Genomic DNA, 26,832 nt, shown 5'->3' with positions numbered 1-26,832 from the left:
GTCCAATCAAACAAATACTATGTAAGGGCCTGGTAGACTTGTCAGACAAGGGATAGAGAAGTATAGATCTGTCCCAGTAGAACTTTTTCATTTTATATAGAAATTTGTATGTGCCTGAGCACCTCCAAGCTCCTTGGGCATCTTGATGAGCAGTTAGACAGCTATTTACCTCATACCTGCTTTACTTCAGAGAACATGGTTTGTTGGATTGACTCATGGGACATTTCCCCACCCCATCTCATTTGCACAGCAGATGCTAAAGTGAGCCAGGGCATTGCTTTTCACCTTCCTGCCTTTTTAGTATTTGTTAATAGAGAGAGACAAACCAAGGACCTTGGTGTGAGATGGTGTGGGGGAAATTTCTAGTCATTAAAAATAATGAAGAGAAAAATGTGAATTTAAAAATAGAGAAAGATTTGCATAAAACATTTTGGTGAATCATATCTGAGCTGTTCTCCTAGACTCAGAGACAGAGTGAGAAAGTGAGTTTGCTTTGACCATACAGGAAGTAGATAGACACTGTGGTATGGTGTGTTTCCAGCTCTCTCCCCATTCTGTAATTGTCTCGCTGTTCTTCCCTATACCCAGTGAAGGACCTGTTTTATTTACAGTAGCCTATCCATGGGTGTTAAAGGAAGTGTGTGAGTGATTGTCAGTGGGAAGATGGGACTATTTGTGGTTGGGTAGCAAAGGCTGTGACATGCCAGTAAGAGACACATCATTTGCTAGCTGAGAGCATCCAAAAAGGGGTTGAAGGTATAACTATGGGGATATTTTGCATATGTAAACTAGTACCCATGATCCCCTTTAGTTAAATAGGCAATTGGTCCCTCTTGATTAGCATCCAATCACCATCATTGAATGAAGCTTCACAGGCAGAGGAATAAATCCATAATGCTCTTATTTAGCAGGATAATCTTATGCCTGAGGGAGGGCATAACATCTTTCCTGGTCTTTGTGACAATCAGTTGATGCCCAGATATATGAATCTGGATTTCCCCTTATGAATGCATATAATAACCCACAATGGGTCTAGTGCTGCTCTGATAAAGACAAAGCTCTTTTTATCGTCAGGTTTGGGCTCTCCATTATCAGGTGAAAGCAAAGCAGTAACTTTGTGGTCAGAATAGGAAGCAGCTAGGAAGAAGGCTCATTTTAGGGAATGTGTCCTGCTGCAGGGACCAGAATCACAAAGATTTGGATAAATTCACTCTCTCGAACTGTACCATCAGCTGTTACCAGTCAACATGTATTTCCTCAATATATGGTAGATCATCTTCATGATCCATTAATTCTTTGGTTTCTCTGCTGGAGCTGCTGGCCAGAGACCCAGCTGTGATGGTGGGCTGGGCGATATGTCTTCTTACCCCAAGGAACTGGAACAAGACCTCCCTACTATTATGTAAACCATTCAATAGTGATTGCATGGCAGCAACTACTTCTGGGCTTTTCTGTGTTAGGACAGATGAGATTGCAGTGTTTGATCTCAGCACTAGAGGCATGCTGGTCACTGCAACTATCCCACCCTGCCCTGTGCATCAATATCACATGTTAAAGTCATATGTATCAATATTATAAAAACAGCTTGAAAACATACTCTTCCCTCTCTCTGCACTTCCAGAACTGCAGACCAGAACTCAGCGTCAAGTTCACATTTCACTCTTGTTCTGCTTTCTCTGTAATGGGCTCAACCCTGGATCAGAATGGTTCTCATGTTTGGAAGGAAGATGCCTTTTGCAGTTCAGGCCAATCTGTGCCCGCCACCTGACTGTGCTTGCCAGCTAGAAAAAAGAATAAAGCACCTCGCTACCCATAAACAGTGAAGAGGGCTGGACTCTCATGTAGCATTTGTCTTTTTCCTACTTAGCTGAGAGGGAAGGTGGGACTAGGCAGAAACCACGCCTAAATTTCCTTTCCTCTGACACCCTTCCTAACCTCTTTCCAAGGATCTGATTCAGAGCACACAGAAGGCAAAGCCAATTCACGCACACACCCTGCGGTTGGAGTCCTGCAGGGCAAAAGAGGTTAAAGTTTGCTTGCCTTCTCTTTTCCCTTTGTTTTTCCTTTCATTCTGTTGCTACCATCAGGAGAGACATCCTGTCATTTAAGCATGTTCCCCTTCACATCATTCTCTCTCCTGAGCTCACTGGAAAACTTTTCAGCCGTTTGACTAAATCTGCGGGTGCTGGCTCCACCTCCTTTTCTCCTGTGGATTTAAACAGCTGCATTGGAAGATAAAGATTCTTCTTGTCTTTCCTTCTGTAATTGTGAACTCTTTTGCCTCCACAGCATGGGGGCCACCATGCTGGCTGGAGTCTTGTGTTGCTTCCTACTAGGGTGCCTACTTCAAGAGAGCTTTGGCCTCATCAGAAGATACTACATTGGTGCTGTGGAGACAGACTGGGACTATGTGCACAGTGACCTGCTCTCTGTGCTGCAGGCAACAGCAGGGTAAAGCCATTTGTGTCTTAATATTTCATCTGTAATGTTTACCACTGCAATCAGCCATGCTGATATTTGTGGAAGGCTTGGCTTTGAGGAAGGTGGCACCTCAGTGGACCACAGGCATGGACCATAGTGGTGATCCTAAGGGATAAATGAAACCTTTTAACAGAAGAGTATACATATACGCAGAGAGGCAGGCACCTCACAGAGGCGCAGGCATGTGCTTCCTGGGGGATATATCTGCTCATGTGTGTAAACACAACTGTAGATAGATGTATATGATTGTATGTATGAATGCACCTACCTGGATATGAGTGTGTGTGGACATCTTCATCTATGTACGTCTCAGATGGTTTGTACATATGTTTGTGAGTGCAGCTCTATCACTGCACTGACAATGTAGTGCCTGTGCCCTGCACCTTACATCATTAATGACCTCTGTGTGACATGCCTGCTGAATGTTCCCAGCAGTTTAGATGTGTGGGAAATCCTGATTTATTCAAGGTTTGTTCTTCTTGTGGTCCACTTATGCAGGTATAAGTGACTATGTGTCGTTCAAAATAGGGGAGAATTACACACTGTCACACACTCGGACAAACATATAGGCAGATACACACAAACATGCTCTCATATGAAGGATGGATGGGTTGAATCTGCATGCACACTGGTAGCTGGCTAAGGCAAATGGAAATGTATGCTTTGACGTTGATGTTGTAAGTTTCTGTCATACAGTGCAATCATATGCTGTGTCTTTTTCCATGCATTTTTAAATCTATTCTGCTCTTACATTTGTGATGCTCTGCACCTGGTACAAGTGAGATAAGGGTTGTTGTCCAGATAGTTGAGATGGAATTTCTCCTTCTACTCATAGGGTGCATCTACATGAGATGCTACAGTGCAGTACTACACCATAGTTTGTTGTTACTGCACAGTAGCATTGCCAGGCGCTAACTGCGCAGCGACAGTACTGTGCAGTAGTAATGAATTACTATGCAGTGTAGTAGTATCAGGAAAAAACCGCACAGCTCTGGTATTGTGCAGTAACGCTGGTTATCACATAGTCATTTAGTACTTGCTTATGAAAGGACTGCGCAGTAACAACTGTGCAACCCGCCACATGTGTAGACGTGGCCATGTTATACTTAGCAGGGTCCTGCTCTGCTTTGTGACAGAGGAGTGAGGAGACTGCACTGTGTGCATTCTCCATTTTATAGGGTTGTTGGTTGTAGCCGTGTTGGTTTAAGGACATAGACAGACAAGGTTCTTTGGGTAAATGCGGTATCTTTTATTAGACCAACTAAATAATTGGAAAAATTGTTCTTTGCAAGCTTTCAGGTATAAAGACCCTTCTACATCTCATAGATTTTATATCTCATAGATTATACAACTCATCCCGTAGATTATATGCGGTGCAGGTGGCAGTGCTTCTAATTAAGCTCTCAAACACTTCCCCTTTTTTCACCTGTTTTCAGTTGCTCATAATTTTGCCTAAGTGTAACAGTTTGGGCTGATATTTCGTAGGGCTGATGTCCTCCTCAAGATGAACAGATATGCAAAGTTTTAGCTAAAACAATTTGGCTGCTTTTAGGAATGAGATTAGAGGAGAATGTGTTGTTTTGCCGCAAGATAATGGAATGACTGTGAGAATTGTTTTGAGAAGCTCCACTGCCCACATGCTTTAGCTATGGGATTTGGCAAAGGAGTGGCTGTAGTGTCAGGTCTGTGCTTTTAGCTTCTCATCTGCCAGCCCACTCAATTTTGGCTAAGTAACAAGTAGGGATCCTGGTTTTCTGTTAAAAAAAAAATCACAAATACTCTGATAAAAATTGCAAATTCTCCAATTAAAACTCCAAAATCCATGTTGTTCCACAATTAAAATAAAATGCCACTATATATATATAGGTATCAGTTGAACACAATGTTTTATAGATATGTTCATCATTTTAAAGCAATTTGGAAGCCTACCAGTGCCTGACTCAATACAGACAGTCCTCAACTTACAACATATCACGCTTACAACTTTTATAAATTGACACCCTGTTTCAACTTTACAACTCCAGTTTTGACTTTGCAATGCTTGATCTGATGCGATGCCACACCAATGAACAAGTTCATTGCATCGGTCATCTACCTGGAGAACATCTGTCCAAACTTCCTTAGATGCTTTCTTTAAGAAAGCAGACAAGAGTCCAGAAAAAACTGCAGCCAGGACTCCTGAGAAGATTCCAGCCAAGAACTCAAGAAAGAGCCTTTCAAAAAGCTCAGCAAAGTCACCTCAAAGAAGTCATTCCAAATCAATAGGATTGCTGTTTGTGTCTGTGTGTCCATGTGCACAGACTGTGACTAGAGTATGAGCATGTCTGCATGTGTGTCTGTGTGTGCATGTGGGACTGCACCAGACAGTGGGTGGTAGCGGTAGGCGCCGCATACAAGCTCCCCCCTCCCCTGCCCCATTCTTGGGAGGCAGTGGTGGTGTGGGGCGGTGGGTGGCGGTGCTCCAGTCCTACCTTCCCTCCCCCTACCACCCCTGCACTCCCAGTCATTCTTGACGGGCAATTGGTTAGTAATAAAATAAATTCTATATACCTGTAAATTTTGGCATTTGATTTTAGGTTTCTCATCATGGAAAATCAGAGCTCCCCTTGCCCCCTTCACTCACCAGGATGTGGGTCCAGCTGTGGCTGTCCCCCACTCACTATTTTGTGGTGCTGAGGAGCCCTGATATGCCCGTGCCCTGCCCATGCCATTGTCCCTCACTCCTGACCCCCAGCCCTGCTGGTGGCCCTCACTCCTGACTCACAGTCCCCTGGGCTCTGCTTTTAAGGGTCACACTAGTGGTGTCCAACCTGTGGTACATGTGCCTGGGCAGCCTCTTTGTGTGGCATGTAGAAGATTGGGGAGGGGGCAGCCAGCCCAGTGGCAGATAGACAAGGGAGAAGAAAGCAGAGCAGCAAATTGGGCAAGGAGCACAGGGAGCAGAAAGTAGAGAAGCAGATCAGGCAGGGGAAAGGGATAGGAGTAGTACTCAGTGAGGTCATGGGGTTAATTTTGTGGCACATCTGGAAAAAAGGTTGGCCCCCACTGGGTTATGTAGTCAAGTGTTCAAAAGTTAGAACATGCCAAAGCTGAGGTCACCCGTGTATTCCTAACTCACTTCCTTCCCCCCCCCCAATAAAGTCTATAATTGCAAGATCACATCCTCTTCCACAGACACCTTGACTCATTCAGTACCTAGCAAGGAGGGTCCTCCAGGGATGAATCAGGGAAGTGTAGTGCGTGACTCAATTTTCTGTAGTTCTCTTGTCTCATTTATTTACTGTAATTGGAAGATGTGTATGAATTAGGCAGGTGGGAAGAAAAAGCAGGACCTCATAGTTAAGGTAAATGAACGCTGTTAAAGAAAATTATGTATCTATATGCCACAGAGCTCTTGTGGTTCAAATCTTTCTGTGCTTCAGTTCCCCATGCTTAGAACAGGGGTAATCATACTAATAATTCCACCAAATCTCATAGGAGTGTGGGGAACTACAGGCTGGGTAGCATTCAGGGGCCATGGTGTGTGTTCAGAAGGAAATGAACACTTTGTATTCAGTGAAGGGGTTGTTTTGTGTGGTAAATAGTGTCTAGGGCTACATACTAAACAAGGGGTGCATCTATACATTCATTAATATGCTTTTGCTACTGTACATTAAATTTAGTACCTCTAATGTGAGGTACTAACTAACTGTGCATCGGGCTGCCCTAATGTGCAGTAGTGAAATGTGCAGCACACTTTTTTAGTGATGCTTAATGCACAGTAGCCTAATTTTACTGCACATTAGCATATTAGCAAAGTTTTTGCTGTGGCACTCTAATGTACAGTAAAATAAGCTACTATGCATTAAAGTGTATTTGTAGATGTACCCAAGGGAGATAAAAAATAGTACTGAATATCTACCCATTCATTGCATGATTCAGGAGCCCTGTGGAAAAATAAGAATGTGATCATGGAATTAAAGACCATACCAGAAGGTATACACAGCTAGATTAAAGATGCGTAGGCCTCTTCCAGTCATTACCTAATTACTGAGAACTTCATGTTCTTTTAATGTGTTTTTGATTCATTGGTTAGTTGGTTTTTGGTTGTAGCCATGTTGATCTAAGGACATAGATTCATAGACATTAGGGGCTGGAAGGGAGTTTGCAAGATCATCGAGTCCAGCCCCCCTGCCATAGGCAGGAAGTTTGCTAGGATCAAATGATCCCAGAAAAATAAGCATCTAAACGCCTTTTGAATGAGTTCAGGATAGGTGCTTGCACCACCTCTGAGGAGAGTCTGTTACAGACCCTGAACACTCAGACTGTAAAGAAATTTTTCCTTATGTCCAGTCTAAATCAGCCTTCTAGAAGTTTGTGGCTGCTAGACCTTGTTATCCCTTGGGGAGCCCTGGTGAACAACTGTTCTCCCAGGTCTTGGCCTGGTGCACACCCCTTATCTATTTACAGGCTGCCACCAAGTCCCCCCTGAGCCTTGTCTTCTCCAGGCTGAAGACTCCCATGTTCTTCAGCCTCTCCTCATAAGTCTTGGTCTCTTGGCTTTTGACCATGTGGGTGACTCTTCTCTGGACTCTCTCAAGCTTGTCCATATCTCTCCTGAAGTGCGGGGCCCAAAACTGGATGCAGTACTCCAGCTGTGGCCTCAGTGCCACAACTGGAGTACTGAGTACAGTGGGAGGCTGAGTACAGTGGGAGGATGACATCCCTGGTTTTGCTTGAGATGCATTGGTGGATGCATGCTAGAGTTTAGTTCGCTTTGCCAGCTATGGTATCACATTGGTGGCTCATGTTCATCTTGTGGTCAATCAAGACCCCCAAGTCTCTTTTGGTCATGGCGAGTGTAGCACTGCCGAGCCTATAAGTATGATACTGGTTTTTCCTCCCAAGGTGGAGCACCCTGCACTTCTCTGCATTAAATGCCATCAGGTTTTGGTCCCCCCCACCTTGCGAACCTGCCCAGGTCGGCCTGTATCCCGAACCTGTCCTCCAGTGTGACCATCTTTCCCCATAGTTTAGTGCTGGCCGCGAACTTTGCCAGTTTGCATCTGATGCCTGAATCCAGATCATCAGTGAAGAAGTTGAAGAATACTGGCCTGAGTACAGAACCCTGAAGTATACCACTAGTCATCTTGCACCATGTTGATTTGCTCCCATCAACTAATATTCTTTGGGTCCAGCCCTGGAGCCAGTTCCCCAGCCATCAGACCATGAGGTGGCTGAGGCTGCAGTTCTCCAGCTTAGCCACGAGGACATTGTGGGAGACCAAGTCAGGGGCCTTCTTGACATCCAGATACATGACATTAACCTTGTCTCCCTTGTCCAGGCAATATGTAACCTGGTCTTAGAAGGAGATGAGGTTGGTCAGGCAGGATCTTCCAACAACAAAGCCATGTTGGCTGGCACTCAGAAAGTTGACTTCCGTTAGCCTGCTGCTGATGGAACCCTTGATGATTTTCTCCAGGATCTTTCCAGGGATGGATGTCAGACTCATTGGTCTGTAATTCCCTGGATCTTCCTTCCTTCCTTGAAGATTGGGACCATGTTGGTTCTTTTCCAGTCCTCCAGTACCCCCTGAGTACCACGAGTTCTCAAATATCTTCACTAAATATCTTCACTATGATGTCTGCCAGCTTCTTCAGGACTCTTGGGTTCATTCCGTCCAGGCCCACAGACTTGTGGCTGTCGAGCCTCTCAAGGTGTTCTCCTACTTGAAATATGTCAATTGAGGACCCATCTCCCACCCTCCGGATGCTTTGCATCCTATCTGACAGGGTGACCCCTTTTGATGGGTGGAAGACCAACACAAAGTAATTGTTTAGGAGATTGGCCTTTTCCTGAACATCAGACATCATCTGCACCTTTTGATTTAGCAGGGAGCCAATATTACCTTTGTTCTTCCTCCGACTTCCCACATATCTAAAGAAGATCCAGTTGTAGATGGAGTACCACCAGGTCTCCATTATCCCAATGAGTTCATAATCATTGTCTCTCAGGAAGAGAGCCAGTTCCTCTTGCTTGTTTCCCAAACTCCTAGCGTTTGTGTGCAGGCAGCTGAGCCTGCTATGGGAAGCCCTGGGCTTCCCTGTGCATTGGGACGTGATCTTTCCTGGGCTGTCTTTGGAGTCAGTTCCCTTGGGCTACATAACCTATTAGTACTGTGGTTGTCATGACCTGAGCTAGAACTGTTAATTGACCCCCTCCGCCCCCCCGGTGATTCTAATTTAAAGCCCTGTCATGTAGGTCAGCCATCCTGGCTAAGAGCTTCTTCCCTTTCAGGGGGAGGGGAAGGCCACCCCTCCCCAACAAGCCATAGCCTCTTTGCTTCTCATAGGCAGACAAGGTTCTTTGAGTAGATGTGATATCTTTTATTAGACCAACTGAATAGTTGGGAAAATTGTTCTTTGTAAGGCAGAAACACCCTTCTTCAGGCATGTAGAGATTCTGCTGGTGAATTGGTTAGTTGTGACTTTTATTGGGTGTAATATATATTGAATCTAGGAGCAGTCAAGCCAGATCACTGCAGTTTTAATCCAGAGGCTTGATTCTGTCCTCTGTTAAATTCAAAGTAACACTCTTGACTTCCATGGGCTTCCATTCAGTTTCCACTAGTATCACAGGGCAGGATGTAGCCCTATAACCTTTATTCCACTGGCCCAATATTGTTCAATGATAGGGAAGCCATTCCTCACTTTAACATGGGGAAAGTGCTCTTCCCTGTCACAGTGACTGCAGAAGCAATGGTTTTTGGAGTTTCTTTGTGTTGCTGTTGGGGATACATGTCTTATCTTTGTGAAGTCTCCGTAGAGTTCCCCTCCCTCTCTGCTCTATATTTTCACTTTTTCAAGTTACTTTTGTCCCTGAATCCTCTCACAGCCACAGCCTGACTCTTCTCTCTCTACAGTAGGGGTGTCAGACTTATGGACTGCAGGCTAGACTGGCCTGTGGATATCATCTGGTTTGTGGGGCTGGCAGAGGGGCAGGAATTTGCGTGCAGGGCAAGTGGCGGTAGGGCCTGCCACTGAAATCTAGGACATGGAACCCCACTAATCCCCAAGATCACCACCGCCACTCTCCCTTTCACCCTCAGCACTGTATTTGGTTCTTTGCTACAAAGGGCCCCATGGTCCAGATCTGGCCCAGGGAAGAGAAGTGGAGGGGTGGGGTGAGTTTGAAATCCCTGCTTTACAGCATCTCTATATTCTGCCTATGCCTCTCTCTTTTTGTCTGTTGCTTGCCTGGACCGGAGCAATATTCTCCTCTTCGCCTTCCATGCTCCTCTCTTCTCTCCAGAGCCTATCTAAATAGTCAGAACTAAAACCATCTTTATCACAGCCCTGCTGTACCACCTGTTTCTATCATGATCCCCTTTGTTCCATGTCTCTTTGGAGGATGCAGCAAAATATTAAGACTAAGAATTAGAGGAGAATTTTGCTGCAACTTGAATCAGAATAGTGGACATAAGATGCCAACAATCCCTGATTAGATTCAGGACATTGGTATCTTATGCTTTGCCTTCCTCCCCAGTGGACACTGAAATTTGTAAAGTCCCAGTGAATGCCAGAGGCCATTCTGGGGATGATACATCACAGCTCTGGAGAATGCTGATTGGCAACTGAGGCTATTGTAGGAAGTTGCACTTCCCAGAGGTGGAAGTTCTGGAACCGTCCTCCATTCACAGCAGTACGGTCTTGAATGGTTCAGAGGTCTGTTGTGCCTTCTCCTGGGTATAAGTTTAGGAGGCCTTTGATAAATGAAACCACTAAGATACATCAGCCTCTGGCTATGGAAACTAGCCTTAGAAATTCCTGGCTTGGTATTTGTGTTTTTTGTTTTTACATTTTTCAGTCCAAGAGACGGAGCCTAATTGGTGATTCCTGATCTGCAATGTGTCACCTTTTCTGGGGATGTACCAGGGAACTGTCTGTACTACCAGAACCTTGAGCATCATGTTTTGGCCTCCAAGCCTTTTGACCTAAGAATACTGGACAAGTCTTTAGGCCTTTAGCAAGACAGCAGCACACACTGTTTTCCTTGGCTGCCTGAGTTCTGAGGAGATTAGAGATAAGGAAGCCTAACAATACTGACGAAGCATTCCAGGGACTTACGATGTGCCTTTGCTTAGTCTACCCTTTGGGTGGGAGTGCCACTGAAAGCTGAAATGTAGATGTGCTGCCAAAAATGTTTGGATCTGATGTCCTTTATCTGAACTCTCACCTCACAACCGATCACAAACCACCTTGACTCTCCTTTGAATTCCTAGATTTTTTTCTGAATGATAAGGCAGCCCTGGCATGGGTGCTCTAGCATCATCCCATGCATAGTTGGATCCCGCACCCCCCTCCTCCGCCTCCCCTCCTCAGTGCTAGTTTTAGGCTGGTGCCAGTCTAACAGCTTCAGTGGAATTACTGTTTATCAACTGCAGTACAAGCAGGATCAAGCTGTACAGCTCTGAAGTCCTCTTTCATTTCCTACCAAAGCCTGTTTTTATAGTGTAATCATTAAAACAGTCTGGATTTATAACAGTGGAATGACCAGAGTCTTTCCCTTCTCAGCTGCCAACTCAAACCCAGTATGGTCTATGTTGGGACTGAAAGATACTATAGTCTTAACAGTAACTGGTGGCTTGTGCAAAATGAATGTGGTGGGTGTGTCCTGATGAGTGCACATGTGCAGGGGTACACATTTCCTGTTGGACAAATAGCAACGGCTCCCTGGGTACACTCCTGCACGTGCACTCCAGCGCACAGCAAAGTGATCTGGGTGGAGTAGGGGAGGCTGAGGCCACCTCAGTGGTGGTTTTTTTGACACTGTGATTTTCTGGTATCAAAAAACCTTCTGCACTGCTAATAAGCAGTGCAGACAATTAATACATTTTCACTGTGTGCCTCAAACTGCTTTCAGGTGCCACGAACTGCATGTGCACACTTGTTGGGATGTGCCTGGTGGTCTCAAACTAGTTGCTAGTAAATGAGGAGTTTGTTTAGCACAGAGGATGAGGAAGAGTGGGCCATGAAGAAGGAGACAGCCTACTTTGGGCTTTGTTACTTGCCACATAGGGCTGGGAAGGAATCCCCCCCGCCATCTTCCCATGCTACATGTGCAAAATTTTTTCAAGACTTCATAAGAGCACTGCATGTCGGTTGCAGCCAAGGCTGGGAATATGATTGCGGTGTGCCAGTGCTGGTGTTGGGGCTTAAACCTGGAAGCTGCTGGCTAGAGGTGCTTGTGCCTCCACCCAGGGTCAGACCCAATCACCATATCTGGAGTCAAGGAAGGAATATTACTTCATGGTCAGATTGGTATGGATTGTAGGGGTTGTTGCCTTCCTCTGTAGTAGGGGGAAGGGGGTGTCAGGGTAGCCCTCTTCCTGGGATCTCTTGAGCATATATTAACAACATTTACAGCAGCAGGACATTGGCCGCTATGTCCTCCTGCTTTACCTGTAGCAGGTTAGAGTGCTATATCTTGTATCAGGGTTCACTGTGTAGTTTTGCTAAGTGGGCAGATAAAAGATTTGTATGGGACAGTTTGGATAGGGATGATCCTGCTTCAGGCACAGGGCTGGACTAGATGACCTCTCCAGGTCCCTTCCAGTCCTACTTCTCTATGATGCTCTGGACTTCCTTTCTCACCCACTGGGAAGCTTTACAAGCCAGCTTGTTAGCAGAGTGGCTGGGTGTCAGATGCTGGCGCTGGTGCTGACTGTGCTGTACATCTTGTATGGATATACAATATGGCTGCTCACCTGAGTGGCATCAGGCTGGTACTTTTCAAAAGGACTAAGGTCAAGTTTTTGGTTTAAGTGTAATAATTGGAAAAAATATTAGGAAGTCCCCCCAGCTGATGACCTAGGTTTGAATATCAGCACCTACCATGCTGAACCTGTTCAGCCTCAGCAAGAGGAGGTTGAGGGGGGACCTGGTGGCTGTCTACAAACTCATTAGGAGAGATCAACAGCAAATAGGTAGAGCCCTTTTCTCCCCAGCACCACCTGGGGTGACAAGGAACAATGGTGATAAGCTGATGGAGCATAGGTTTAGGTTAGAGATCAGAAAGCAATATTTTACTGTTAGGGTGGACAAAATCTGGAACCAACTTCCCAGGAAAGTGGTCCTTACCCCTACCTTGGGCAAATTCAAGAGGAGGTTGGATGATCACCTCTCTGGGGTCTTGTGAACCCAGCATTCATTCCTGCCTGTGCCAGGGGGTCAGGCTAGACGACCTGTTCAGGCCCCTCCTGACCCTAGCTACTATGAAACTATGAAACATGCTTGTTTATTAGTCAATTCCAGGTACCAGTCTATAGGGCTAAATCTACAGGGCTAAACCTGAGTACAAATGCACTAAGGTTTGGGACTAAGAGTGCAGGAGTAACGGGAGTTTGAGTCATAATGGATCCTCCTGCATTTAGAAGCTGAGAACACCAAGCCAGTCTGTACTAACTGTGGGGGATGGGTGGGAGAGGCAGGAAGGAGCTTTGTCTAACCCAGTGATTCCCAAGTGGGGTTACAGCAGTTTTGAGCAGGGTAGTGAACCCAAGAGAGATTTTCATTTTTCTCTAATGACCCTACGTCTCTGCAGTTAACAGGAGTGCAGTCTTACTGCAGAGCAGCTGCTCTGTGGTAACTGTCTCTGTGCCTGTAATTCTAATATAATGAAGGTCTTAATCAGTCTCTCTGTCTGTCCAAAATGCTTTTGCTGAAGTGTGCATGCACCACCAAGATAGCGTTACTATATGTCTGGGTTTCCCTGGATGTGTCCCCGCTCTTTTTAAGCCCTCTGATCCCCATCTGGGTGGGATGTCGGGGATTCCCTTTGCTTCAGGGGGTGGGGAAGCAGGGGGAGAGCAGTCAGAGGCAGTGGGCAGCGCACATGGACCTGCCTGCAGCTGTGGAGGTGCGCAGACCCATGTGGTGCTCCCTGCCCCTGGAGCACAGCAAAATCTTGGACATTTGGTCAGGGCAGGGGGAGTGGGGGTTGCAGCTGTGACAGGGCAGGGGGCGAGGGGAGGGTTGCCGCATAGGTCTGCGCTGGATGCGGAGGGGCGGCTGCCCTAGACAGTGGGTGGTGGCAGCAGCCACCGTGTACAAACTTCCTCCCCTAACGCCCTGTTACTTGGAGGCAGCGGTAGTGCGGGGTGGTGGGTGGCAGTGCTCCATCCCTGTCCGCCCTCCCTCCCTCCCTCCCTCCTCTCCCCCCATCATTCTTGATGGGCAGTTGGCTAGTTACCTCAGAATGGGCATGCCTATGCGTGCAATTAATGTGCATGAATAAACTCCAGAGTTTATTTCTCTAGAGTTTTTGCTCCCAGGCACAATCTTTGAATGTGTGCCTGGGAGTAAAAACTGCAGAGCGTATTGCTCCCTCCGGAGTTTATTCATGTGCAGTACATGAATCCTGTTGGAGCATCCCCAGGTTGCAGGAAACCTCGAGGCCAGCCTGCCAGACCAGAGCTGCTCCAACCAGGCTCCACATGCTGTAGAGCAGCTGGCTGAGGCATGAGGGTGCTTCAGCGTGGGGCTGTCTGCTGGCTAGTCCTTCACTGAAGTACCGTGTCCCAGCCAGCCAGGGCAGCATCAGTAAGTGTGCTACTGTGCAGGAAAAAACTCTGCATCAGGGTAATACTTATATTTTACATGTACTACCCTGCTGCAGAATTTATTAGTTTTGTGCATCCTAACAGGGGCTCATGTGTAGATGCTGAGATGCTTACTGCCCAGTTAATTAGTCTGCTCTGCAGTAAACGTCTCATGTAGACATGCCCAGTAAGCACAAAATAAATCAGAACAGCTTAGCTTTGTGTTATTCAGAGGTAGATGCTCTCATCAGAGGGTAAGAGTGGGTAAAGGACAGTTACCATGGAACTGCTGAGGTGCAGTTAAATCCCCAGCCCTTGCTCATTTCAGGCACATGAACAGTTGGGGTTGTAATTATAGATCAGTAAGTGGGGTCATGGCTAAAACAAGTTTGAGAACTGCCAGTCTAACCTATTGGCTGTCAGATACAGTATGATCTTTCCCTGCAGCTGTGACCTAGCTGTAAGTGGTCCCTTACCTTGCTAGTTTGTATATTCTATGTTAGAAACCCCAAACCTTATTGTTAGAAGGGCTCTCTTTGCATTAGGTCAGTGATAACAATGAACAACCCTCTTGGGTATGATGACTCTCAGTCACTGCTGAGTTTGGCAGGATTTGAACCAGTCACCTTGAGGTGAATGTGTGTGTCGACCCTTCCAATTTCTGAGTCACTCAGTCTCCTTCTACTTCCCTTTAGTAAAAATTAAAGCAGCAAATGTTATTGCACATGAAGGTTAGTCATAAGGGGAGAGAAGTCTTTTATTTTTTGGTGGAAAAAATACTATTTAGCTTTTGCGCCAAAGAAAACAACACTGTTGCCATCAGCAAGTGCTCTAGTTACTGGAATTGGATTTGGTCCTGGGCCTGGGGCTGATAAGGCAGCGTCTTAAATCCCTGGAGAAATTAATGGCTTTGTTATCCTGATAAATGTGCTAGATTCCTTCTGGAATATTAGTTTAAGCAGCTTCTATAAAAATGCAGTAAAGATAGATGGTGCAGTCAACATATTCAATGCATTAAAGTTGCCTTATTTCTTACCAAGTAATAGCTTTAATTTCTAAGGGACTGGGATGCAAATTAGATCAGAAATTAAATGAATTTGGGGGCTACACTTCTCTAAAGAGAATTTAAGAAGATACTTTGCAGACCAGCATTTGGCATGGTCTATCTCCCAGAGGGGAGCAAGACTGGAATACTGAGGTACCACATGATTATAAGTCAGAGGTGGCTAAAATATGGCCCATGGGCCGAATCTGGCCTGCTAGGCAATTTCATCTGGCCTGCAGGTGCCCACCAACTAATTGTACCCCCCTAGCCCTTCCACCTACAAGGGTGGGAGCAAGGAACCCACATATACACCCCCTCAAAGAAAGTGCAACATACCCTATTGCACTTTGCTCCCACCCTCATATGCGGACAGACCTGGCCCAACCAGCATGCAGCTTCCAGGCGGGGATGCTGCTACCACTGCTGCAGCTGCCGGGAGATCTGCTCAGCTTCCCCAGCATCCCACTTGCTCTGGGCACCAGGTAGGGAAGCAGTGGGGGCAGGGGAGTGTGGAGTGTGGGGATGGGACTGGTGGCAGTGCAGAGCCTGTGCCCTGGGGGGCGGTGGGAATGTGGAGCTCAGGTAGTCAGGGTGTGGGTATGAGGGAGGGTGGGGTGGGGTGGGAACCCCCCCACATAGTCCCCCTCATGGCGCCAGCAGCAGGCGAGGGCACTTGGGGTGCTCGTGCCCAGCGCAGGTACTGCTGCCAGTGGCATGTGGCTCTAGCCAGCGCTGCACATGGTGGTGAGAAGCACAGCCAGGCTGGCGTGCCTCTGTCACGCAGGGATCCCTGTGGTGTACATGCAGCTCCTGCACTTGCACATCACCGAGGGAAGCCCTGGCAATGGAGCTGGCTGCGTCCCCCACCCCTGCCATGCAGGTCCCAGGACTCCACCGGAAGTGGAAGGGAGCCCTGGCCCCTGCTTCTCCGCGGAGTCCTGGCACCTGCGCAGCAAGGGGTGGGGAAGGCAGCTGGCTCCAGTGGTGAGTGAGTGCAGGAACTGTACATGTGCTGCAGGGACTCCTGTGCAATAGAGCTAGCCTGGCTATGCTCCTCGCCTCCACGTGCAGCACTGGCTGGAGCTGTGCAGCACCGGCTGGAGCTGTGCACCACCGGCACGAGTGCCTGAGTGCTCCTGCCTGCTGTTGCTGCTCCTGCTGCCAGTGGGGGCTGTGCACGATAGGGGGGAGTGTGTAGGGCACCTCCACAACTCCTCACCCTTCACAAACCCCACACATCCACACCCTGCCCCACAACCCCATCTATATAATTATAGATTATAATATAATTTCCCATCTCTGAATAAGCAAATTGAGAAGTGCACCAGGGCTCACACCCCCATGAGACGATCCAACATTTTGCACTATGTAAGGGGCAGACAGCCCACAGAAACAGGCTGGCAAAGTTGACCCTGTGGTTGACAGGCTGGAGACAAGACCTATGCCTATCAGTCAGTGACTTCTTTCTGTGCCTGCGTTAATCCCTTTGGCTGAAGTCCAATTGCTTAACTAGTGAGGGATTTCTCAAGGGCTGCATTATCATCTGATACACACAGAGCTGCATGATATTTTTGGGGTGATTACAGATTCACCAAAAATAGAATTTCAGATGGGCCAAAACTGTTAATGAAACTGGGTCAAGTTTGAGGAAGAGTCTGAGGTAAAAAATATCGAACAGGCTTTAGGAAATATGAAAACATCTTATTTTAGTATCTTCTAAATGAAATGCTTCATTTAGGAGTTGCCAACATGTTTCATTTTAGCATTTTCAAAATAAGCTTTTGGATTCCTTGTTTCAAAGAGCAACTGATCCAAATTTGAAAGAAGGAAAAGGAAGAAAGGTTCTTAAAAACTGATATCCCACAAAACTAACACGACTCTTTATTTCGGGTTGAATTACATTATTTTGTGTTGACCTGAAGTGAATTTTTTTTAGTTTTTCCTTTAATTTAAAAAAAATTAAAATAATCGTGTTTTGATTTGACTTCAACCATTTTTTAAAATTTTTTCTTTTGACCACTGAGACAAATGATCCATTATTTGTGCAGTTCCACATGTTAAGTGCATATCTTCTCCATTGCTTTGAAATGTATGATGCCTCTTGTTCATTATTGTTTTGTGTGACTTCGGTGATAGGCACTGCACAAACGGGAATACATGGGTTCTGCCCCTCAAAATCTGAGTAGATCCAAAAAAGTTCTTAAGCAGCATAGTTGCACTTTAGATAGAATATAGACACCTACATCAGGTTATCAGGAAATCTGTCTATCTACCCACAAAATCCAGGCCTAATCACTAAGAGTCCCAGGCAGCCTAGGTTTTCTGATGTAAATTCACTTGGATAGCTGGAGTTGAGCTACTGAGTGTGCCCAGAATGGCCACCATCTGTCTGAGCCGAACACTGACATGCCTAAGCCTGATCTAGTATACGTACACAGAGCCTCCTGGCCAGGATCGAGTCCTGCGCTCAGTCACTCAAGACCAAAGGTTGGCAATCTACAGCCCTGGGGCTGCATCTGGCATGGACGGAGCAGCAGCTTAGACAGCGTTCTGCAGTGGGGGCTTTTCCCATGCTGCATGGCACAATACCGTGGCTGGATGCTTCACTCATGCCATGCAGTGGCAGAAAGAAATGACAGCAGGAAGAAGTGGCAGCAGCAACAGCCCAGTCCCTAGTGCAAGCCCCTTCTAATCGAGCTGGGTCCTTCCAGCCCACTGTTGGAAAACACTGTTTTAGACCATAGCTGAGTGGGAGTGCTGCTGCCCAACTGTTTGCAAAATATCCTAGGGTTAGAGCACTTGTTCAGGAAGTGGGAAACCTAGGTTTTGGGAAGCCTGAAGTCAAATATACATCTCCTACTTCTTAGAAGGGCAGCCTGCAACAGGTAATGGAATCTAATTCCAGAATCTAACCCAGAATCTAATTCCAGGGTCCAGAACAGGTTATGGAGTCTAATACAGATCTAGGTGTTAGAAGTTAAATTGAGTTCTGTGAAAATCTGGTCCTCCCTGTGGGTGTGGAGTGCTTGAAAATCTGGCTCTTTCAAACCCTGGAAGCACCTGATCAATTCTCAGAACAAGAAGTGTGACTAGGGAGTAGATGAATGGGGCACCAGCCCCAGGCACTGATGTAGAGGGGATGCCTGGATGGCAGCCCCCAGGGAGTCTGTCCCACTGCAGCAGATGTGTTCGTGGGGAGCCTGCCCGCCCTGTGACAGTGGGAGCAGTGGCCCGTGTGAAGGGAGGTAAGGCTCTCCAGTGTTGGGCAGCCCTCCCTCCCCCTCCCTGCCCAGGGCACCAAAATTCCTAGCCATGCTTCTGTTCACATCATCCCTAGAGCATAAGCAAACTTCAGTTTCGCCTCACAATTGCAGAAACTCAGGCAGGGAGGTTCGCCAGAACCTCACAGGAGCTTACCCTCAACCTTCCTGTTGAAACTGGGCTACTGAACAGCTAAGAATGGCAGAGTCCTGGGATTAGAAGGAAAGTAGGTAGGTAGGAGTCTGCCTCTATAGCCCAGTCAGGAGGGCACTCTCTTGGGAGATGGAAAACACAGGTTATTGTCTCTGCCCTCAGGACTGCTCATTCAATTCACATTCACTAGTAAATGGTTAAAGATATTAGCAAAAAGGTTTAGGAGCAGAGGCACAACCCCTTCTTTCCAACTTTTATGCAGCCCAGTGGTTAGGACAGTTCCCTAAGACATGAAGGGAAGGGATTGTTGTTACATCCCCCCAGGCTGAAGAATGCCTATGACCCAAATCTCCTATTTCCCAGGCAAGTGCTCCAAACTTCAGGCAGTTTAAAAAAGTGAGCCAGTCTAGGTGGGGGATTCAGGCTGTGAATCACTGTTTCACAGATGTGCCTAACTGCCTCCAAGTCAGGGGGAGAGGTGGCCTTTCAGATATGTTCTCTTGTACATTTTCTATTGGCTGGTTTAGGTGTACCCTGCCCACCATGTTGAGCTGTGAATCCCCATCCTAAGCACCTATATACTTCTATTTGAATAACAGGAAACCAAGATGCCAAACTTGACATCTTGGACTGCACTGCTTGAGCTGGGTGCCTAAAAGTTAGGTGCCAGAACACTGAACATCGCTGTACCCAAGTCCCTTTTGGGATCTAGGCCTTTCAGTCTAATGCGTGTAGGAAGTTCATGCTTTGAGCACACAGTTCATCCTAAGGTTAGCTCTGCTTGTGGTTGTGGAGTCCTCATGTTCAGCACTGCACAACTCAGGAGGTTAATTTCCCTCTAAGTATGAGATGCTGGCAAGTGCTGGAAGAAGGTTACTGGGCTAGGTGAACTGGATGCTTTGAACTGGTTTTGTATATCTGTCACACTTGTAGTTTTAAAAGGATAAACATGTACGTTCAAGGAAACCTGGTAACCCTGAATGCTTTGTATTATGTGGACTAATGGATCCCATTGAGATAATAGTTCTTAAAAACTTTTATAACTTTAAAATAATTGCAAACATATCTGTCTGTCTGTTTACTGTACCCATTACTCAAGGCTGTAGTCAGCCTGTTTGTATGGTAAAAAAGCATAAGACATCACAATATGATGCATCTTATTCCAAAATGATTAATCCTGGTACATTAATCATGTTGTACTATCACCAGAAAACCTTGTAAAAACAATGTAAAAACACACCTGCAGGTTATCAGGATATATGAAGAGTGCATGAGGCATGTGGTGTCTAGAACTGGGAAATGGAGTCATGTTTTTGGGCAAAGGGAGATCTGCAAATATCTTTTATTTATTTCTTTTTTACTTTAAATTCAGGGCTCCAGGAGATCAAGGCCCAAGGCCTCCCTCCTTTGGCACCTTCACTCAGTACAAGAAGGCAGTATTTGTGGAATATACTGATGCCTCATTCACCCGAACCAAGTCCAAACCAGCCTGGATGGGTAAAAAGAATGATTTTTATCTACAGCCTAATGTTCTATATCTTTATATACATCGAGTGGTATTTATTTAGATTAGATACTGTGGTGAGGAGAAAAGTACAGATGTCTAGATAGATCATTTCAAATAGCATCAGTTATTACAGTGATGATGCATGATTGATAATCATCCTGTATGGTGGGATACTAAAGAAACCTAAGGCACCTTGCAAAATATGTAAATCTATGTGAATATATTATGTAAATATCTCCAACCAGCAAAATGCCAGAACAAAGTCGCTATTTGAAAAACAGAAATTTGATACAAAAGGATATCGATCATCATCTTCCCAACTGTTGTTCTCTGGTCCAAGCCAGCACTTTCAGTCTTAGTCCTGTACAGTAATAATTTTCAAAATACCATAATTTTTAGCTGTTTACAGAGAAAGACAATTAAAAATAAAGATCTGATATTTGTTTTAAGTGAAAAAAACAGTCTTCCTTTTACAACAGCACTCTGATTGATCTGTAACCATTTGGCCATACTGGCTTTAGGATGATGGACCAAGAAGATAAGAAATCTCTTCAAATGCCATATACTGATTTTGCAGGCACTGATTTTGATGGCTTTTTAAAATCAGACTTGTGTTAAACTCAATGTGACCCCAAAGATTATTAATAAACTGAAGTCCAGTTAAGAACATTGCTAAATTAGATCCCCTTTACAACAACACTGATGTTGCTGTTATTTTAATGACTGCTTTCTCTTTAAGGTAACTGGTTGGTGTTATTTTCAGATTTTTACTAACTTCAGAGGACAGATGGGATCTTGTGTCCTTTGGGACTTAGGAGTTATTGTTTATGGGCAAAATTTTCAGAAATATCTAAGTTCCATTTTGAAGTGTGAGGTAAGCCCTGAGGAGCCTGCATAAGAGTCAGTGGAGGGAGCTGGAGAGGAAGGCTGTTTTTTAAAATTCTACCTTATCCCCTCCAGCATTTTATCCCCTTCAGATTTTTAAGGGACAGTCCACTTCAGACCCCAGGCAGAGTTTCAAAGATCATCCTCAATTTGCTTTTTATTTCTCTACTCTCCATAAATGCATCATGGCACTGTGACACATGCTGTGGCTCAGGAAGGCTGCTTATGGTTTCTTAAAGGCAGCGTGCTTCCTTCCCTGCACCATGTGTTACCAGATTCTGTGACCCCCATGGAGGATTTATACAAGTACATTTTACCTGGCTCCTGTCTGCTTGGAAAGCTGGAGCCTGTGCAATCACTTAGGGCATTTTTATACACAATCCGGGGACCGGGGGGGCACTTTAATTAGAGCAGCTCCAAGAGTCACTCTAATTAAAGCACCCTCAGCATCTTGTGTATCAGCATCCCCATGCTTCAGAATGGCAGCGGGGGCACTTTAACTAAACCTCGCCGAACAAGCTTTAGTTAAAGCACCCCCACCACCGTTTTGAAGTGCAGGGACACTGATACACAAGATGCGGAGGCTGGCTGGAGCGTGCTAATTAGCATATTCCAGCAGGCTCAGTTAATTGAGTCTGCTCCAATGCACTGTAATTGCAGCACATTGGACAGCCTCTGGGCACATCTACAAGCACCCTTAAGTTCTGCTTATGACATTTCCACTCCCAGACTCATGAACTCTAAGCTGGGTTGTACCATTCTGCTTTAACAGCAAGTCTTGTCACAGTGTATCCCAACAGTTTACAAATCAGAAGTCAGTAGAAGACAGCCTTTCTCATCTGTGATGTTGTCGTACTCTTAGATACACATGGAATTTCCCTCTTTTTTCATGTGCTAAGGATGTCCCATTTATTGCTGCCTGGAGAGCTCTCAGATCGTTATACTTCGGTGTGATGCATATAGAAGGTGGTTACAATGGTAACCACAAAAGGAAATATTACTTTGAGTTCCTGTGCCAGGAATAATCTCTAGCACATATGCCTATGACTACTCCTTTGGTTACTAAATACCATGTACACCTGGGCTTCTGTTGTCTGGCTTCAGGATATGAATGACTCCGGGTATTTCATAGTTTTAGCTGAGTCAGATTGTTTATACAGCAGTGACTTGGCAGCATTCTCATTCTTTCAGGTCTCCTGGGCCCCACCATTCGAGCAGAAGTCTATGACACAGTGGTTGTTACCTTTAAGAACCTGGCCTCTCATCCATTCAGCCTCCATGCCGTGGGTGTGTCTTACTGGAAAGGATCAGAGGGTAACACTGGATTTTTATTCTGGCTCTGCAGTTGCTCATAGGGCTTGTTCTCAGGACAGTAGACCTGTGGAAGCAGGGAGCTAAAGAAAATTTCATTGAATTTAGAGCTAAGTGGGAAGTCCATCTCTTTGCCTACACTTTCCCCCATTATACATACATTTAAAACTAACAAGAGAAAAGATCCTGCCATCCCTCAGACACTGCCTGCTGGTGGCAAAGGTGTGGAGCAGGAAAGAAAGACAGAAGGAGCATGTGTCATAAAATTATTCATTCAGGTAACCAAATAACACACTGGCTAGAACTCAACCTGGATTATTTACTGATGAAGAAATTGAGGGGCTGTTGGATTCTCTTCACCATTTAAGCACTTGGGTTGGCGATGGTATAGGACACTTACGGTGCAGCCATGACCTTAGTGGACACAGCTGGCCAAAGAGAATCTGTTGGTGCACCCATGGGGTAGATGCACACCAAGAGTCATCTGTGAGGGCAGTTCATCCCTAAGAACCAGTCTTCACCTTACTGTGGCAGGGGGCATACTCCCAGACCCAGTCACAGTGCCAGCCCACCCACCTGTCTTTAGGCACACTGCCTGCCTTACTTTCCTGCCACGCCTTGTTGTTAAATAATTCTGATGCTATCAGGCAGGAGGCTGCCCTTTCAGTGTCTTACTATTCATGGGCAGTAAACACCGACTTTCTCTTATTGTGTCCCATGCCTTGCAGATGTTTCTGTGAGTTGTGCTATGCTCCGGCCTGAAACTGGGCCCAACTCAGCTTAGTGTTAAGCCTCTCTAACACTAGGCTGAGGTGTCTAGCCTAGGTGCCCCACTGGTGCCCCACAAGCTGCATGTGACCTAAAAGGTGTTAACTTGCAGCCCCCAATGTCTTGGCACAGTTGGTGCTTCCCTTACTGCTCTGCTGCAGAAGTCTCCTGACTCTCCCTCCCCCTTCCAGCTTTTGTTGCTTGCCCCGCCCTAGGGTGGGGCAGTGCAGTATGGCATGGCTGGGGGAGATGTGGAGGAGCCTGGGCATGCAGTGCAGTAGTGGAGGGGGATGTGATGCAGTGGTGAGGGGAGTGTCCATGCATAATGTGGCATAGTGGGCCTGTGGCTTGCCCTGGTGCAGCCCACAGGTACGTAGCCCCTGCTGGTGAGGGCTGTGGGGCATTCAGCCTGTGAGGCATCCAGCACCCAGCCACTTGGAAGTTGTACAGTCCTGGTCTAGATGACAGCCAGCTAAAGCTACAGAGAAACCCAGTGAGAAATGGAGGGGTTGTCCAACTTAGTCCTAGGGAAAATAATAAAACAAAGAGTAGCTTTATGGTGATAGCTTGCTGGTACAGTGAAAATGATGGGCTTCTCCCCTCTTTGGGTTTTTTTTTTTTTTTAGGGGCAGGATATAATGATGAGACCAGTCAGTCAGAGAAAGATGATGATACAGTGGGTCCTGGTAAAAACCACACCTACATCTGGGAAATCCTGGAAAACCAAGGGCCAACAGAGAGTGACTCGTCATGTTTGACCTACTCCTACTTCTCTCAGATTGACAGTGTGAAGGACATCAACTCTGGTTTGATTGGAGCACTGCTTGTTTGTCGGCCAGGTAAAGGGGGCAAAGGAGTAGCAGACATGGAAGTTGGTGGTTTAATCCAATGGACAGTTTATTTGATCATGAAAGGTGAAACCTTCAAAGCTGCCATTTCCTTATGCTGAGGTAGACAGTAGGTTCAATATCCTAAGATGAGTCAAGATCCTAAGTTGAGGAGTGGCATCTTTTGCAGCCGACTCATTTTCTAAAGTGTCCCAGTTGTAGGGGTATAGGACTGTGAAGGGCTTCCCAGGACATTACCTGCATTCGCACACAACTGTTTACCCAAGTACTTCTAAAAATTGTCCAGAAAGTTAACACCCTTCCAAGTTTCCTGCTAGAAATAATTTGGTTGTCTCTTTCCCTCAAAAATGTTCAGACTGTGACTGAATCTGTGACTCAGATTTTAACTATATTTATCTAAAACTTTCCTGGAGATGCCAAAGCTATTACCAAGGGAATCTTATCAGGATGTGGCTGTTTGTCTATGTTTTTGGAAGCCTTCACCTATGCTGTGATTATTAGCTGTAAATCCAGGTGCTTTTCCAGATAGATCAGTGGATTTGATATGAACAGTTACAGATGGGTGGATACCAGCAAGGAGCCAAAGGTCACACAGCGATGCACATCCTGCATCAGAGTTGATGCCATTTGGGATATTTTTGCTTCTTCCATTTAGGATTCCTGCAGTTTTACCAGTATGGAGGCATATTAAATCTTGGTTTCCAATAGCTTCTAAGATGCAAAGGACTGAGGTGGCAGAGGGGATCCAGGTTGTTAAAAAAAGCTTGCATATCCCAAGAAAGTCAGGAGGACAGGACACTTTGTACTTTCCCCATCAATATCTAGTGCAGGGAGCCTTTCCTTCGTAGCTAGGTGGCAGCAAGCCTGTTTCCTTTTGGCAGCCCTCCCCGGCTTATGACCAACCCTACTAGATGGGGCACAGCATCAGATCTCCCCCACTAGGTAGTGCCCTTGTCACTTCAGCATTGGACAAAGCCATAAACAGCTGTAGGCAAGAATCAAACTCCATTGAAAGTGCTGCTGCTGCTTATCCAAGTCAGCCATGACAGGACAAATGCAACCCAGCCTTGGCCTTGGATTAGCCACCTCCATGAGTTCTTCAGGAGAAAGAGGGAGATACAACACATTCTTGTTCTTTATTTAATGTTTCTGTTGCATCTCTCATAGGGACTTTGACCAAAGATGGAACCAGAGACACATTGCAAGAATTTGTGCTGCTCTTCTCTGTGTTTGATGAAGGTAAAGAAGCAGGAATGAGGTGACTAGTTTTGGCTGGCCATGATGAGTTGTGACACAGCTTGATATTATAAACAAAACCAGTATGGCCCTATGCACCTTAAAGCAGTTGAAATGGGTTATAGCGTGTTTCCTTATCGAATGCATTTATTTTCTTTTAGAACTGGTAAAAGGTGATAGTCCTTTTCAGATTTATCATTGCCTCTCCTTAATTGGCTTCAGAGGCATTTCTTTCCCAACAGGAGCCTGAGCAGTGTCTCTGAAGCCCTCTCAGATTGGGCAAGGGAGCAGAGCTACTTTTTGAAATCTGATCTCCTGCACTGCAGTTCTGAATAATGGCTCCAGTGGAATAAAATGGAAATCAGAGCAAATGACAGTTAACATGAGACTGTGATGAAATCTGTGTATTTAAAGCCCAATCCAAAAAGGGTCTGAGCAATCTCAACTCCTGTTGATTTCAGTGGGAATTAAGGAAGTTCAGTATCTGGCAGTTAAGTTTGTTTCTCATCTTGTAGTAGTACCTGAGCACATCTCAGGTACAGCACTGTAGTTCTCTCTCTCCATCTGAACAATAAATTGCATATAGCACAAACTGTTTTGCTGTGAGGTGCCAGTGACTAGCACTAAAACAATAGTACTACAGTGGAACATCAAGGGCACCAGAAGGAATCAATCAGTATGAAAATTTCATCAAATTAATGTTTGGCCTACAGTCTGAATGAACAGTGAAAAGGCCTCACAGCAGCCTCTCAGTGAGCCATTAGCTTTTGGCAAAACATGCATGTGGAGGGTGGCATAACCCTTAATACTTTGAGTTGTACTTGGAAACATTTGTAAATACTATGCATGTTGATCTCCTTCTTTGTTACCAGGGAAAAGCTGGTATTCTGAATCTAGCATCCCAAGAACTTCTCATCCCCTGCGTCACAACAGGCTTCAGCTGCATACTATCAATGGCTATATAAATGGCTCTCTGCCTGGTAAGTATGAGCCTTTGTACAGGAAAAGGGAATGGAGACTGCAAAAGAAAGTAAGTTTGGAAAGGACAGTATCACAATATATATGTTTGCACAGACCATAGCACATGGGCTGTAATCCCCAGCTGAGTTTTCCGGGTACTATCATAGGGGAATGCTTCATCACTTATAGGATCATGAAATCATACAAAATTAGGGGTGGAAGGGACCTCAAGAGGTTATATTGTCTGTCTTTAAAAGTGGACTGGAGGAAGCACTTAAGAAAATACTGCAGGGACAGTCCAGCATGACACCAGTTCATTTTATGTTTGTGGTATATTTCATACAAATAAACTCCAGTGACAAAGTTGTCAGTCATCTTTATTGGTCCTTGTCATGGCAGGGAGTCCTGCAGTATGGCCGTGATCTCCCCAAGGCCCCCCTTATTGTGCCAAGTGGGCCCAATGGGCACCCTTGATTTTTTCCTGCCACATCTTTCAGGGTAAATATATGATAGGGAGGCTGCCTTTATATCCTCTTGGACACGATTTTGCTGTACTCTCTGACCCCGTGGGCTCTTGGACCCCTTGTGGGTGTTTCAGGGCACCCTAGCCTTATGGGCCGAGTGGCTCCAGCCACCCCTTTACCACGCCCCAAGCCTCACAGATGGAACTGATGTTGTTCAGTCTGGGCCTTGTTACAGTTTGGCCCCCTGGTTCTCCCTGGGCTTTCTGCAGCCCTGTCTCTCACTATGCCTTCACTGGCACTGGCGCACCCCAAAATGCTGTGCCCTCTCTGGCACC

General features: G+C 45.9%; 1 protein-coding gene across 1 annotated transcript in view; it reads left to right on the top strand.

Moving 5' to 3' along the window:
- Positions 1-1,915: 1,915 nt before the first annotated feature.
- The window catches only part of F8 (coagulation factor VIII), a 91,913-nt gene continuing 66,996 nt past the window's right edge, over positions 1,916-26,832 (top strand). Inside the window, exons 1-6 of the mRNA XM_019536319.1 lie at positions 1,916-2,451; positions 19,891-20,015; positions 22,102-22,224; positions 23,616-23,828; positions 25,005-25,076; positions 25,946-26,053. Coding sequence (XP_019391864.1) covers positions 2,291-2,451; positions 19,891-20,015; positions 22,102-22,224; positions 23,616-23,828; positions 25,005-25,076; positions 25,946-26,053 — 802 coding nt within the window. The 5' untranslated portion in view covers positions 1,916-2,290. The remainder of the gene's footprint in view (positions 2,452-19,890; positions 20,016-22,101; positions 22,225-23,615; positions 23,829-25,004; positions 25,077-25,945; positions 26,054-26,832) is intronic.

Source organism: Crocodylus porosus, unplaced genomic scaffold, assembly GCF_001723895.1.
Source record: "Crocodylus porosus isolate Cpor-Errol unplaced genomic scaffold, CroPor_comp1, whole genome shotgun sequence".
NCBI classification, from domain to species: Eukaryota; Metazoa; Chordata; order Crocodylia; family Crocodylidae; genus Crocodylus; species Crocodylus porosus.
The sequence above is the reverse complement of the archived record's forward strand: the minus strand, read 5'-3'. Positions and strand labels throughout refer to the sequence as shown.